The following is a 13,742-nucleotide window of genomic DNA, read 5'->3' on the forward strand; positions in this document are numbered from 1 at the left end:
AGTACGTCTCCCCACTAACTTCCTACTAAAATTTGGGGGCGCGAATTCTTGGCACTCACACTAAAAAAAAAAACTGTGTAAATGAAAAGCACCCTCTCACCTCTCAGATGCCTCCTTCGGCATGATCATCAATGCTAAGAAATTTTGGAAGCACACTTCTGCACAGGTCTACTCAGAAGTACGTCCCATTGAGTTCAACAGGGCTTGCTCTGAGACAAGGGCTCCTAGAATTGCAGGCATCTAGCACGATCCTAGGAACGTTTACTCAGACACAAAGTCCACTGCATTGCATAAGACTTACTCGCATGCAGGGAGTGTGTGCATACAATTGTAACAGAACTCCTTCTTTTCCCTTCCTCCAGGTGCCTGAACAGCCATCACTGCCTCATAACTACATTCTAATGGCCTACCGTTAGGATACTGACACTGGACTGCGATGAAGGAGTTCAAGCTTTATTTGCATTGGTAGGCGGCAATTTTTATCCAGCTCCACTGGCTCCCAGTTGAAGTCCGGGCCCGATTCAAGGTGCTGGTTTTGACCTATAAAGCCCTGAACGGCTCTGAACCAGGATACCTGAAGGAACATCTTCCTTATGTGCCTTCACGCCCCTTAAAATCTGTGGGAGAGGCCCTGCTCCGGGAACCCTCCCTGAAGGAGGTCAAAAGGGCAACTACTCGGGGTAGGGCCTTCTCTGCCGTGGCACCCAGATTATGGAATGCGCTCCCCGGAGAGGTTCGCCTGGCGCTGAGCTTATACTCCTTTTGGCGCCAGGTCAAAACCTTTTTATTTAACGGATATTTTAAAAACTAGTATTTAATGTAGCAGTCTCATTTGATTGGTTATATGTCATTTTTTGCTCAGATTGTTTTTAATGGATCTGATTGTTATGTATTGATTGTGAGCTGTCCCAAGATGCCTTGCATAAGGGACGGCATACAACAGTTTTAAATAAATAAAATGTGTTTATAGACTCCTAAAAAAGTTTGTCTTTCTGTTTGAATGAAACTAACCTTGGGCTGAAAAGAGTGTACGTCTTTGCAGTCCTTGCCTGTCAGTTTGGACCGGAAATGCTGCTGGACTTTCTGGGCCTCTCGGCGGTTTTCCGTGGGAAATAATCACTGCTGAGTGAGGGGAGACCCCAAGCAGATTCGACATGGAGCTGCAGGCTCGGCTGAGGGCAGTGGCCAGTCTGCCCCTATCTCTGTGGCCATGGCTCCTTGCCTCAGTGCTCTGAAATGCCAAATCAGATAGGCTTGCTGGTCCCAAGAGGACCAGACACGATTGCATGGAGCAGTCCAACTGCTATCTCAGGTTCCGCCTGGTCCTCTTTTTCATGATCTGAAAGCTGAGATACAGGCGAACCCTGCGGTTAACCCCACAGCCCAAGGCTTAGTCCAGCCAGTTTGGTCCATAAGTACAGGGTCCATTGGATTCCCTGGGCCCAGCCTGCCTGCCCCCAGCCCAGAGTTCGAGGTCCTCATGAGCCTGCTCAGCATCGGAGGGGTGCTCCCGAAGAATCAAGCTCCACCCACTGTACAAGCAGGGTCCCTCTTCCACCCTGATGGGGAAGAAGGTCATCTGCTCGGCTTCAGCAGGAAGGGAGCCCTGCATGTCCCTCTGCATCATCTGAAGCAGCTCGTTCTGCGGGCGTTTACAGACTTCCTCTTGGCTCAGTGCACTTCCTATGTCCTGGCTGAGCGTGAGAGCATGAATGCTAGAAGTGGAGATTTTATCTCCGTCTTTCCACACTAGCAAGCCATTTGTCATAAGCGGGGCCAGCTGGAGCTGGGGGTCAGACTAGATGGCCCAGGAGACCCCTTCTGACTTGCTCTGTTTCTGGGTGTCTATGCTTCTATGTTGTGGACCAGAAATAGAAAGGAATACTGCATAAAGTGTTGTGCTGTTGAGTTGTGAATCCTGGGTTGTTTAAACCATAGAATGTCATGATGAATGAACCAATGGATTGTTCATGGGTTGTTACGACAGCTGGTGGGCAAGAATGGCCGAAAATCCTCGCTGCTTTATATGACCATACTTCAGAACTGCAAAGACATTAGGATCCAATGTGACAGCAGGAATGGAAACAAAAAAAGCAAACCATATTTTGTTCTTGTCTGTACAACAAACCCAGGGTAGGGCAACAAACCACAGTTTAAATAAGCCATGGATTAACATTATGTGTAAGCCAGGCCAACACGTTTTCACTGGGAAAATTCATTTGCTCCAGCTGCCATGAGTACTGCAGGAGAATTCAGAAGGAAGGGGGAAGTCTGAAGGAGGTATTCAATGACACCATCATCCCCACTAATCAGCATTCTTGGGGCTTTGACCCTGCACCATTGTCCTGCCTCTACATTACAACACACACTAAAAGTCTTCCTGTACATTCTAAGTTTATTTATTTAATGTATTTATTATATCTATTGGAAGTCTATCTGCTGATTCATAAGAGCTAGGAACTTTAAAAACAAATAAAAATTAGATTCCCAAAAGTTGAATTTTACTGTATTTATTATATGTATACCCCACCGTTCTCCCATTGTGGAACTCAGGGCGGAAACAAGTGGTTCCCAGGGGGTCCCCCCCCACACCCCCCCAGGCTCAGGTCAGCCCCAGACTTGCTTAGCTTCAATGAAGCGGATGCTTCATCTGCCTTCAGGCTACCCCTAACAGGGCAGGTGGATCTTCTCATCATGTCACTAATAAAAGATTAGAGAGTTAAGAGAGCCTTTGAAAGCCAGAGCAAAATTGCATCAAAGTGTGCCAGGCTGTGCAGAGACTTTCTCATTGGCTGAGTATTTCTTTTACAGCCCAATGGCCAATTGCTAAATCAGACAAGCCAATTATGCCCACATTCTTGGCAAGTGGTTCATGATGATGGGGGCCGAAAAGGACACTTTGAATGGCTAGAGAACACCTTAGGCTGCAAAGAACTAATTGAGGTGACAGGCACAATTAGCCATTCATAATTCCTTATAGCAGCTGATTAAAGTCTCTTTATCCTGCTCACCAAGATCAAAAGGTCACATGGTTGGGAAATAAAAAATGAATTAAGATAGTTGAGCAGTTCTCTGGATGCATCCTTTAATAGAAGGAGCGGGTTTTGGTTTTTCAGAATCCCTTTTTACAGCAACTATTTCTTGGTTCAACAGACATTAACACGAACCAGAACGTGTTCAGGAAGATTTTTACCTCTGGCTTCATCATTTTTGTATCCTGACGTTTTACAAACTGAAATACTGATGCTCTGCTCAGTGCTAGCTCTGGTGTTTTAAGGGCTCCTGGGCAAGCCAAGGGGTTTGGTTTACCACCCTGGCTTCTTTGGATCAAACACATTAAACTAACTGCAGTTTTGGGTGCTGCCATAATGCAAACTGCAGTTAGTCAAAATGGCAGTAAACTATTCCGATCTCTCACCAACACATCAGAGGAAGAGAAGCAAGGAAAAGGAGGCTAGATTATTGAATGTTGTCACATCTGAACGATCTTACTATGTTCTGCAGGTTGCTAGCCTTCCCTGCGTTAATCTATCTGCTCTCATCAACATTGTCTTCATCGCCTATGCCTGCTTAAGTCCTTGTATACCACAGTCTTCCCTCCAAGGATATCATGGACCGAGTTACTCGACTGATCTTCATGGCCCATGGAAGGATCAGGTCCTGGTTCTCTGCAGCCCAAGCCCCAAGACACCAAACCGCTGCAATCTCCTGGCTGTTCTGGCAAGTGGCCACTTGGCAAGTGGCACCCAACTGCAAAGTCGTGGTCGCTGGAGCCGATTCTAATGAGTGGCTGGAGGGTGATCATGCTTGCAGCATGTGGGATAGTGATTTTTTTAAAAAGAGAAGGACGAGGCAGCATGTGCTGTTTCCAACTACGGGCAAATCTTTCAAGTGCAGAATATTTGCCTGCTGTAGGAAAGACGAAAGCCAAGACTTTCAACTCACTCTCAAGAGAAACAGCTCCTGCTTCCCTGTCCCTCTTCCCCATTATTTTTAATTGCATCAAGGCAAAGTTTGGTATGCAAAATGTCAGCCTGATTCAGAGATTATTTCGTCAAATATCTTTTGCCTTCGTTAAGCCGTTTAACCTCGGCTGTAATCCTGGATGAGGCAATGACTTGCTGAGTGACCTTCGACAAGCCCCTTGACCTTGAGGACCCTTGGCCAACCTAGCTGGAAAATTGGGCGAAGAAGCCAGCTCCACTGGCAGGACTGGGGGATGCCAAGATGAGGAAGACGCTCCCACCCCAGGGGGAGCCTCTTAAGCACATCACGCAATCAATCTTGCGGGCGTTTCATGGCTGCAAGCTTCAGGATTGTTGTCAAGATCAAGGCAGGGCCAGGGCCAGTTCTGGTAATGGTGCTCTGGGTGGTTTGCTGCAGGTCAGGACAGGTTTCTGGATGCCCAAGTTGTGCAGTAACAGAAATTCTTCTGCTTCTGTTTTTAAATTAGGCTATCGAACTGCAGAGTGCTGGTGGGGAGGAGGCTGCAAGGAACGTGGGGGTGAAAGGGACCTAGGAGGCAGGGGGTCAAAGTCCCGGGACTTAGGATGGGTGGGGGTGGGGGGAATTCCGTGTGCTTCCCTGCTCAAATTGTCCTGGTCCCTCTAAGCCTAGCTGACCTTCCGGAAGGCCGGGGGAGTGGGAAAGGCTTTTCCCAGCCAAAGTAGATTGTGGTGATCTACCCCTTGTGTAATGCCAAGCCAAGAGGCACTTAGGAAAGAGAGAGGTGGGCCAAGAGAGCTTCCTGCATTTTAAGACCAGGGTGACCATGATCATAGCCACGTTTGGGCATGAGCTGCTGCTTTTCCTGGATCCACATGCTTACCTCCATGGCACGCTATTTCCTGGCTCATCCAAACCCAGCAAGGTGCACAGAGGGGGCAGCTCCAAAGCCACCCCAGAACCCATGGTGTACCATCAACATGCTGCAGGCTGAGATAAGAAGCCACCGTGCTTTCTCTTCCTCCTGTGATTATGTGCACTGGGCCATTGTGTGTCCACACTCCAGAATTTATCACGGACTGGACTGGACACTTGGTGCCAGTGCCTAAAATAATTTCTGACGTGACCATTTGCTGAGAGGCACCCGACTCCTGGATTCAACCCGTTTTGCCCCTGGCTGTGGGATCCTAGTAAAAAACAGTGTTGATCCAATAAGCAAAGGAAAGCCCTCTTCATGACAGACAAAAGGAAGCTTACATCTTGTTGGCCGGTGGCAAACCTGGTCAAAAAATCTCCAAAGCATTTTGCCAATATTCACACACCTTGCATCGACATAATCGGGGCTGCTCCACAGACACACCCACTCTAGCAGAGCATCCGTGATGAGGCTGGGACATGTGCTGGGGCAGAAGTGGCAGAGGAAGCCCTCCGAGGGGCCTTCACCGCAAGCCTGGAGAGGGTGACAGCATCCGGGTCCCAGGGGGACTCCCCTCCAAGCTTGGGCCAGCCCCAGACCTGCTTCGCTGCCCCATCTGAGCAAAGGCTCTGCCCCACTTCCAGCCAGGAGCAGCCGCTCCAAGGTGGCCTCAAGATCTGCTCCACAGCAGGGGTCCTCCAGTGATGTCCCTGCCTAGGAAGCAGGTCTGGCCGCAGCGGGATTTGCAGCCACACTCAGCTAATCTTTCTGGGATTGCTCATACCCTGTGCACTTCCTAGCCAGATGGTTTTGGAGCATTGCTGTCCAGGGAAAAGGGTCGTTTGGAACCAGACAAAGAAAAAAGCTAAATAATAAGGAACTTGCATAGCAAATGACAGTACATTTTGGAAAATACTGAGGTTTATGTTCCTTGCCCCTGGGAGGCATAGGAAAATCCTCCAGAAGGACAAGTTCAACTCTCTGAAGAGTGAGGGTACAATCCATCCTAACGAGACAGAAGAGATCAAACAGTACCATCTGAAAAATCTTGTACGAGTGTGTGATGGGAAAATTGAGACAAATCCTGATAGAAAAAGCCGGCTTATATGTGCCTTTGTGATAGAAAATCAAACCTACAGTGCCTCTGCCTCTCTCCCAGAAAGAACCAGAATTCCAAGCCAGGCTTCAGTTTAGTTTAGTGTTGGCCATCAGTAAAGTGCTCCTTAAAGAGAGGGAACTCAGTGATGCTGCTACATTTGTTTGCAAAGTTAAGCTTGCTACTTTATTAGCATTTCACTGTATCCAGGCTTTTGTTTTGATAACAAAAGCATTCTATACAGTATTTTCAATTTGTAAACTGTCCAGGGAGCCTTTGAGCTGACTGACAGTGAAGAAATTCAATAATAAAGATCACAAAAAATTTTATAGCAGAATGGTCTTGACTTATAAATTTACAGCATGATATATGTGATAGTATTAATCAATATGTTTTATTTTCTGTGATTTCAGAATGAAGTATTGGAAATGAAAACTAATTTTGTGTGTGTATAGATAAATAGATTCCAATTTTAAAAGTGCTTGTCTTAGCCTGCAACTTCAGCACAATATAACATGCACCAACTTTATTTTAAATAACAACATTGAAGTAGCAAGCCATCAATAACACGTAGAAAACAACCGATTGCACATCAAAGGCAAATTGAAATTCAAGCTTTCACCAGTTGTTGGGCTATTGAGGAAGCAGCCCAGCATATCAAACATGGTTGGACAATCTTAAATGTTGGTGCCACCAGGGAAAAGCGCCTGTCCTTTGCACCCGCCATCTTTGTTGGTCTTGAAAGTCAAGCACTTTCGTATGAGCCGGTGTGGCATAGTGGTTAACAGCATGGGACTGGGACTCGAGCAATCCGGGTTCGAGTCCCCGCTTGGCCATGGAGCCCACTGGGTGACTTTGGGCCAGTCACAGACTCTCAGCCCAACCTGCCTCACAGGGTTGTTGTTGTGGGGATAAGATGGAGGAGGAGAATGATGTAAGCTGCCTTGAGCCCTTTGTAGGGAAAAGGCAGGATATAAATCAGAAAAATAAATAAATAAATAAATATGAAACCAGGTTAATCAGAGTTAATCTAGTCCTTCCCCAACACTGTTTTACAACTCGAGATTGTGTGCTTGTTTGAATGTAATACATGCTAGTAAAATTGTTGTTGTACGATCTGTTACTAACAGTTCAAAATCAGCCTTGGGCAAGTGCGAAATGGCAGGCTGGGCATGATGACCTGCTAGGAATACTGTTCATGTGAATTGCCGAAACACAAAGAGGACAGCAATTTGCACAAACTGTGAATATGGTAATTCCTATATATAGAGCCAAGAAACAGAAATACATTACATCTCGCCATAACAAAGTCAACTGTTTCTCTTTTCCATCTGCTGTCCAGGTGCTAAATGGAGGTTCTTTACCATTAAGCTAGACATATGGCTTAAAGGAAGAGGAGATCCCTGCAAACAACCCTGAAAACAGAGGACTGTCCTCTGCAAAAAAGGACACATGGCCACCCTTGAGCTGCTTTACCTCATCTGCATGCATTAGAGACAAGATCCACTCCCTACGCGAAGGTCTGATTTCCACAGTGCAAACTTGCATGTGTCTACTCAGAAGTAGCTCCCACTGAACTGTATGGGACTTAATCCCAAGTAAGTGCGTCTAGGGTTGTAGTTTAGAACCCCATCAATGGCTACTGTTCTTGATGCTAAATGCTACCACCAGGCCTAAGCGACAATGCTACCTATCAGAGGAAGCACGCCTGTGTGCACCAGTTGCTGGGGAACATGGGTGGGAGAGTGCAATTGCAATCACAACCTGCTTGGGGGTTTCTCACAGGATGGCTCCCTAGCCTCATCCAGTAGAACTCTTCTGATACGTTTTAAAGAATGACAAATCCGGCAGGTTATACCAAAAAATCTCCTAATCTTAAAGTCTCCAAGAGAGAGAGGTACCAGAAAAATGTGGTCTATCCCTTAAAACTAGGTCAGCTGAAATGCTTTTTCCAGGACTGGCTTACATGCAAATCCAAAGTTCCTTCTCTTCCCCCTTTTCCTTCTCTTTTATGTTAATGCTGCTTTTGTGCATTTAGGAAACAAGTGTCCAACTCAGTTATTCCTGATGCAATCCAAAACTACTGGGGCTTTTTACACTGCAATCCTAAGCAGCTTTCCACAGATGCCGGTCCTCCCTACTTCAGTGGCACATACTTCCAAGTAAGTGCACAGAAAATTACAACCCTTTCCCATAGACGTGTGACTATTGCCAGCTCTGTGATAGTTTCAGCACCAGCTCAAAATGTATTTTTTTGTCCAGCCATTTCAATTTTAGTTCTAATTGGCTGGGATGATGCGTCCATTTCTCTGCAATCACGGCCATGGTTTTGGATTGATTAAGGCTCTGATATTCTGTGTTTTTATTTTGTGCCCTTTTGATCCTATTCAGCATGGATGAGGGTGAAGGGCCGTTTTCTACTAGTCTGATCAGCAACAAAATACCTGTGTGGCAGTTTCTAGAGCAAATCTGCGCTCGTACGCTGTTAGCAGCCACTGTTGGTTTCCTGTACCAGCTTAGCCCAGTTTTCATTCCAAATGTTTTGCCCTTCCTAGGACAAGCTGCAGAAGCGGAAGAGTACGATGCAGCCACAACTTTCAGGATTCAGCTAGGGCATCAGCAACAGGCAACTCCAGATCTAATTTGGGGTGGGGAAAGCGCAGAACCCAAAGCAATCCCAGTTGCAGGTTTACACAGTGTCCCCTTCAGTATATCATGGATTCAAGCAAGGACGTGCTTGCGAACACCTCAGCTTTCTTAAGCAGCTATTAAATTCGGTGGGGTGGGGGGCATTATTGCTTTTAGCTTGATTTGCATTGTTGTGCTCTATTTTTAATTTGGGGAGCATGGGAAACTGTTTGGTTTATCTACCCAGGGATGAGGTGTTGGGAAAATTCAGATAAATCCTGGCAGGAAAGGGTTGCTTGTATGCACCTCTGTGTTGTAAAAATACCTGCACCCCTTTCTCAGAAAGCACCCCAATTCCAAGCCAGGTCACTGTTTAGTGCTGCTCTTACTTACTGTAAGGAGATGGAATTCGGAGCTGGACTGGGAAGCTGCTGGAGGCCAACCCTCTCCGTGGGGAAATGCCTGCGTTCTCATCAGCTGCAGAAGGACTGAGACAACGGTGCCCATGTGGGTCTGAGTGGAGCCACCCCAGCATCTCGTCCCACAGAGCCGGGCCCTGCTGAGTGCGGCTGCCAGGCCAGGTTTCCCGAATGGTTCCTCCCTCAGACACACTTGCATGTTTAAGCAGGATCCAGACTGCAAGGAGGTCCACTCGACTGACAGGTCAATGCAGCGATCGGCAATGTTTTCTGTACTATTGTTCCCGGTATTTCTGATGGGTTTAGAACATTATGTCATGCCTAGAGACATCGGGATGCTATTGTACTCAGATCATCTGGAAACCTCACAGGCTGCATTGGTGTATGTGACTGGCAGGTTATAAAAGCATCTGTCCATGGGCTGTGATTGTGTAGTTGGCAGGAAGGCATGCAAAATACAAAGCAATGGAAGGAAAATTCAAAGCAAGGAGGTTTTCCCTGCCTCCAGAGTTCTTCCGCATCATTATGCTACACAGCCGGCTTGGCACATGTGTGTGTTAAAGCACACGATGGTTGCCGCTCGAGTGGGGAGCTTTCTTGCTCTGCTCCTCCAGCATCACAAGTCTCCATATTCTCAAAACCATACTTAGCTGTCAAGGCAGCTCAAACATTCCTCAGGATGCCACTGTTGGCACATCGATGGATCTATTCTAGAAAGTAGCAGCGGTGCCCGCAGTCCAAAGCCCACCCCACCTTCTCCTGGGCCAGAGCATTTCCCCTGGTTCCGATGCACTCAGCAGCCAGCCAGGAAACCACGAGCGTTGCTGCACATCCCCCTTACTCTTGTTTAAATCCTGCAGACCAAAAATGCAAAACCCAGAAGGAAAGAGGAAGAAGAGAGGCATCCAAGAGCTGCATTTGAACGTAGAAAGAAAGTGGAACTACCATACCCATGTTGAAACCTCCACAGCTTCCAACGAGCACCTTTTCCCCAGCATCCAAAGCTCTTCAAGACTGGCCCCAGCACAGTAACTTGTGGGATGAAACTTCGTCTGGAAGAGTAGGAAAATCGTTGGCCCTCTTGCCAAGCTTTCAAGAAAAAGAGCAAGTCTCTGCCTCAAGTGGCAAGCCAGGCACTCCCCTTCCTCGCCTCAGCTCTCTCCACTCTCATGTTCCACTTGCGGACATTGTGGTCAGCGCAACGGTCACAACCTCCAACTGGATTCACTTGCCAGCTTAATCCTCAATTAGCTGAGCGCCGTCCTTCACCGCCCTGGCAAGTGAAGGAAGGCGGGTGAGCAGGACTGGGGCTTGTCTTGCCTGTCTCTTGGTGGGACAGACTCACTCCAGAGACCAGCAGGCATGTCCAAGCGGTTTTCAGGTGCTTGCATTCGGGGAGGCGCCCTTGGCATAAGAGAAGAAATAACCCCGCATGAAAGGGGAGGAGGAGGAGACAAATAGAAGAACATATGCTAGTACCCAGTGGACCTGAACAACTTGAAAAGCCCATCAAGCAGCGAAGGCTTGCGGGGAAAGGACCGCCGTGGTGGCCACGCCTGAGCAACCGGAGGAAGGCTGGAAGGGCTCCCCCAAAATCTCCTCGGCTCAGGGAGGTTTCAGAGGCTGGCCTGTCCAGGCAGGACCCATCTGTGTGATGGAAAGGGAGGATACAGCGGAGCTGGGCCCCCCAGGGCGCGGGACACCAGTGCCGTCCTGTTAGCAGGCATTATTCAGAGCAGTGCTTTCCACTGCATCCAAATTCACCGGCTTCCTGGCGTCCCCACTTGGAAAACAATAAAGCAAAGAAATCACATTCCCATCCATACGGCAGCTTAGCTTGGGCCTCACAGTGTTTTATCGTGTCTTCTGAACCTAGGCACAGCAGCAAAACATGCTTTGCTCACCAGAAACAAGGCACAGATGCGCAATGTAGCCACGAGTCCATGTGGCCCCGTGGACTGCAGTCCTGGGAGATCTGGGTTATAGCACCTCACTCAGCTGTAAGTTCATCAGAGGGCTCACAGTCAAGACTCTCAGCCTGGCCTACCTCACAGGGTTGTTGTTTGTGAGGATAAAATGGAGGAGGAAAACCATGTAAGCTGCTTTGGGTTTTTTAAAGTGGAGTTTGAATGTAAAATACTATTACTACAACCACCAATCAGTTCTTTTATGGGTTATTTGTAATTAACAAACTGGTTTCTTAGCTCACTTGAGCTCAAATGACACAATAGCCCACCTTTCAACAACAACCCGTGGTTCAACTTGTATTCACCGTGATGGGCAGCCGTTACGTGCAAACTTGCCCATTACCTGCTGCCCCTCTCAGAAATCCTTGAATGTCTCAGCTCTGCAGCAATTCCTCAGTTGCTGGGAGAAATGGATTTTTCCAGCAACCATAGATTCTTCCAAGTTGCAATGCAAAGTATTGGAGGGGAGGCTGATCTGGAATGGTCCTTTTGCTTTACAAAAGACCTGCTCCTGGTGTAGGGGAAAGCGGCTAGGGCTGGTCGGTTGGACAGAAGCCCCGAATTCCTTTTGGCCCAGTCATGACAAGCTTCTGCATTTCAGAATTCCACATCTCAGTTTACTGCTCCGCCTCTCCTTTTTCTTCATCCTCTTCTGAAATCTCTGTTGCCACTGCAGGGCTTTCTGAAGGGGAAAATGGGGGTAGGAGCTCCACATGCAGGTCCCCTCCTCCAAGTTGGAGGTGCATGTGAGTCCACGCCATCACCCGAGGAGGCACAGAACAGCACTCTAGCATAGTTCCTTCCATCTCCTCTCCCACAACGGGAAAAGCCGCACCCCTGGAAATCTTGCCTGCCTGGCAAAGCATCTGTTTTAACTGTCACGAGGTGAATGAAGGGGGCAACCCGAGGCCCCCTCTCAACATCCTCTGGAAGTCATGGAGTTCTTCCACATCCCAGATCCAAGGTCCTAGAAACACAGAGCCAGAATTTTAAGGCAGTGGTTTTCAGGGGGGGTCCACAGATGGGGCTTCATCCTGCTCACCACAGACGGGTGCAGAGGCTGGCTGAGCTCCACCACCTCTTCTGCGGATAGCATTGCATTTGTGGGATGGGGGTGGCTAGGTTGGAGACAGATGGCTTGGTGGGAGCCAAAAAATAAAATAAAACACAGCATCATAAAATAAAACACAGCATCAGTTTCTGGTTGTCTTGGAGAATTTCATTTTTGGGGCATTGTGTTTGGAAACCGATCCACAGAATACTGCATTCTGCCCATGGGGCTTCGACTTCTGCCTCAGCGGTCCCTGGGGGGGTTTTCCTGCTTTCGCCAGTCCCCAGGGCCGGAAAAGTCGAAGACCGCTGCTCTAAAGGACCAGCGCATGCCCGCCCCTTTGTATCCAGCATGGAAGGGACCGTGCCTGGCAGGGTGGGGGAGCATGGAGCTACCCGATTGTGCCAATTCCAGTTGGTGCACCAGTGCCTTTCCTTCCCCTTCCCTGGCAGTAAATCTGGGCGGCCAAAGCTGGCCCTCCAGGGCATGGAGCACAGTGCAGAGTGCCGCTGTCACACCTCGCTCCTGGCAATGGATGTGCACAAGTTCAGAGTTGGGAGAGTTGCAAGCATCCGCTGCAAAGGTGATAGGAGGGTGCTTCGGTTCCATTGGATTGATGGATCCTTCCTAGGTGTTCCATTCTCATCTTTCCAGGAAACAAGCAGCGGCTCCCAAGCAACTGTACAAACTACTGCACAGTAACCATGTCGAAATAAGTCATGGCAGGGCTTAAGCTCAACAGCAGCATGATTGCTGGTAAAGCCTTTAGGAAAATCCAGAAACACTCTTCTGAGACCTGATGGAATAAATTCCACCTTTGCTGCTCACCCAGGAGTGAGAAAGCGACGCAGCGCTCTTCTCCTGATGGCCCCTGCGAACAAAACCATGACTGAGGGTGTGCATTTTGCCCGGTCAAGTTAACAGAATGCTTTGCAGAGAAGCCGGAATTTGCATTTTGCAAAAAGCTGGAAGGATAGCCAAGAGACTAGCTAAAGCCAGAGAGGGAAGGAGGACTTTTCTCCAGCCCATGTGCCAAATTCAGTTTAGAAAAACAACCAGGGACCTTTGGGCCTGGCCACAGGCAAAAGGGGTTTAGCCAAAGCACCCAAACCCAGCTTAAATCTGTTTGTAGCTTAGAACTGATATTGTCTTAAGAGAGGCATTTCAAACATTAAGAATGAGAGAAATCTGAGCCAAAGCTGGAAAAATAAAAAAGAGCCTTCTGAGTGACGGTCCCCTTGCTCATGCTGGGCTTCCTCTAGAAATCAGGCAGACACCATGACTGCATTTGCTTCAGCACCTCCAGAAAAACATTTCTATTTCACAATGCCTTCCTTGCCTGACCAACCATGTTCTTTATTGGTTCTCTGCTCTTCAAAACAAAACGTTAGAATGCTTGCTTTATTCTCTTGTATCATTCACTGCTCCAGAATCTGTCCAGATGTGCAGTGCTAAGTGTTGTAAATACATTAACAAAGCTGCCAGACATTCAGTGGTTGGGAGGCAAGGCCATTTATCGTTGTGCAGAAGGAATTACCACAACAGCAAGTAATCATGCAGTTGGCACCTGCCAAAATTCTCTTCTATCCAACAGGTCCAGGTGCTCCACCCTCTCCTGCAGTGGGCCGCTCTAGATCTTGTCTTTGCAATAATATTTTAGTTCAACTCCTGCCCTACCTGGTGAGCTCCACGCTTGTTGGACTACAGGCCAGCTGGCTAG

At 48.0% G+C, this 13,742-nt stretch overlaps 1 protein-coding gene across 1 annotated transcript in view; it reads right to left on the bottom strand.

The window, feature by feature from the left end:
- The window catches only part of SLC38A8 (solute carrier family 38 member 8), a 36,067-nt gene extending 25,681 nt beyond the window's left edge, over positions 1–10,386 (bottom strand). The window contains exon 1 of the mRNA XM_044434138.1: positions 9,955–10,386. Coding sequence (XP_044290073.1) covers positions 9,955–9,958 — 4 coding nt within the window. The 5' untranslated portion in view covers positions 9,959–10,386. The remainder of the gene's footprint in view (positions 1–9,954) is intronic.
- Positions 10,387–13,742: the final 3,356 nt, after the last annotated feature.

The sequence above is a fragment of the Varanus komodoensis genome, unplaced genomic scaffold (genome assembly GCF_004798865.1).
Source record: "Varanus komodoensis strain SLA01 unplaced genomic scaffold, ASM479886v1 scaffold27, whole genome shotgun sequence".
NCBI lineage: Eukaryota > Metazoa > Chordata > Lepidosauria > Squamata > Varanidae > Varanus > Varanus komodoensis.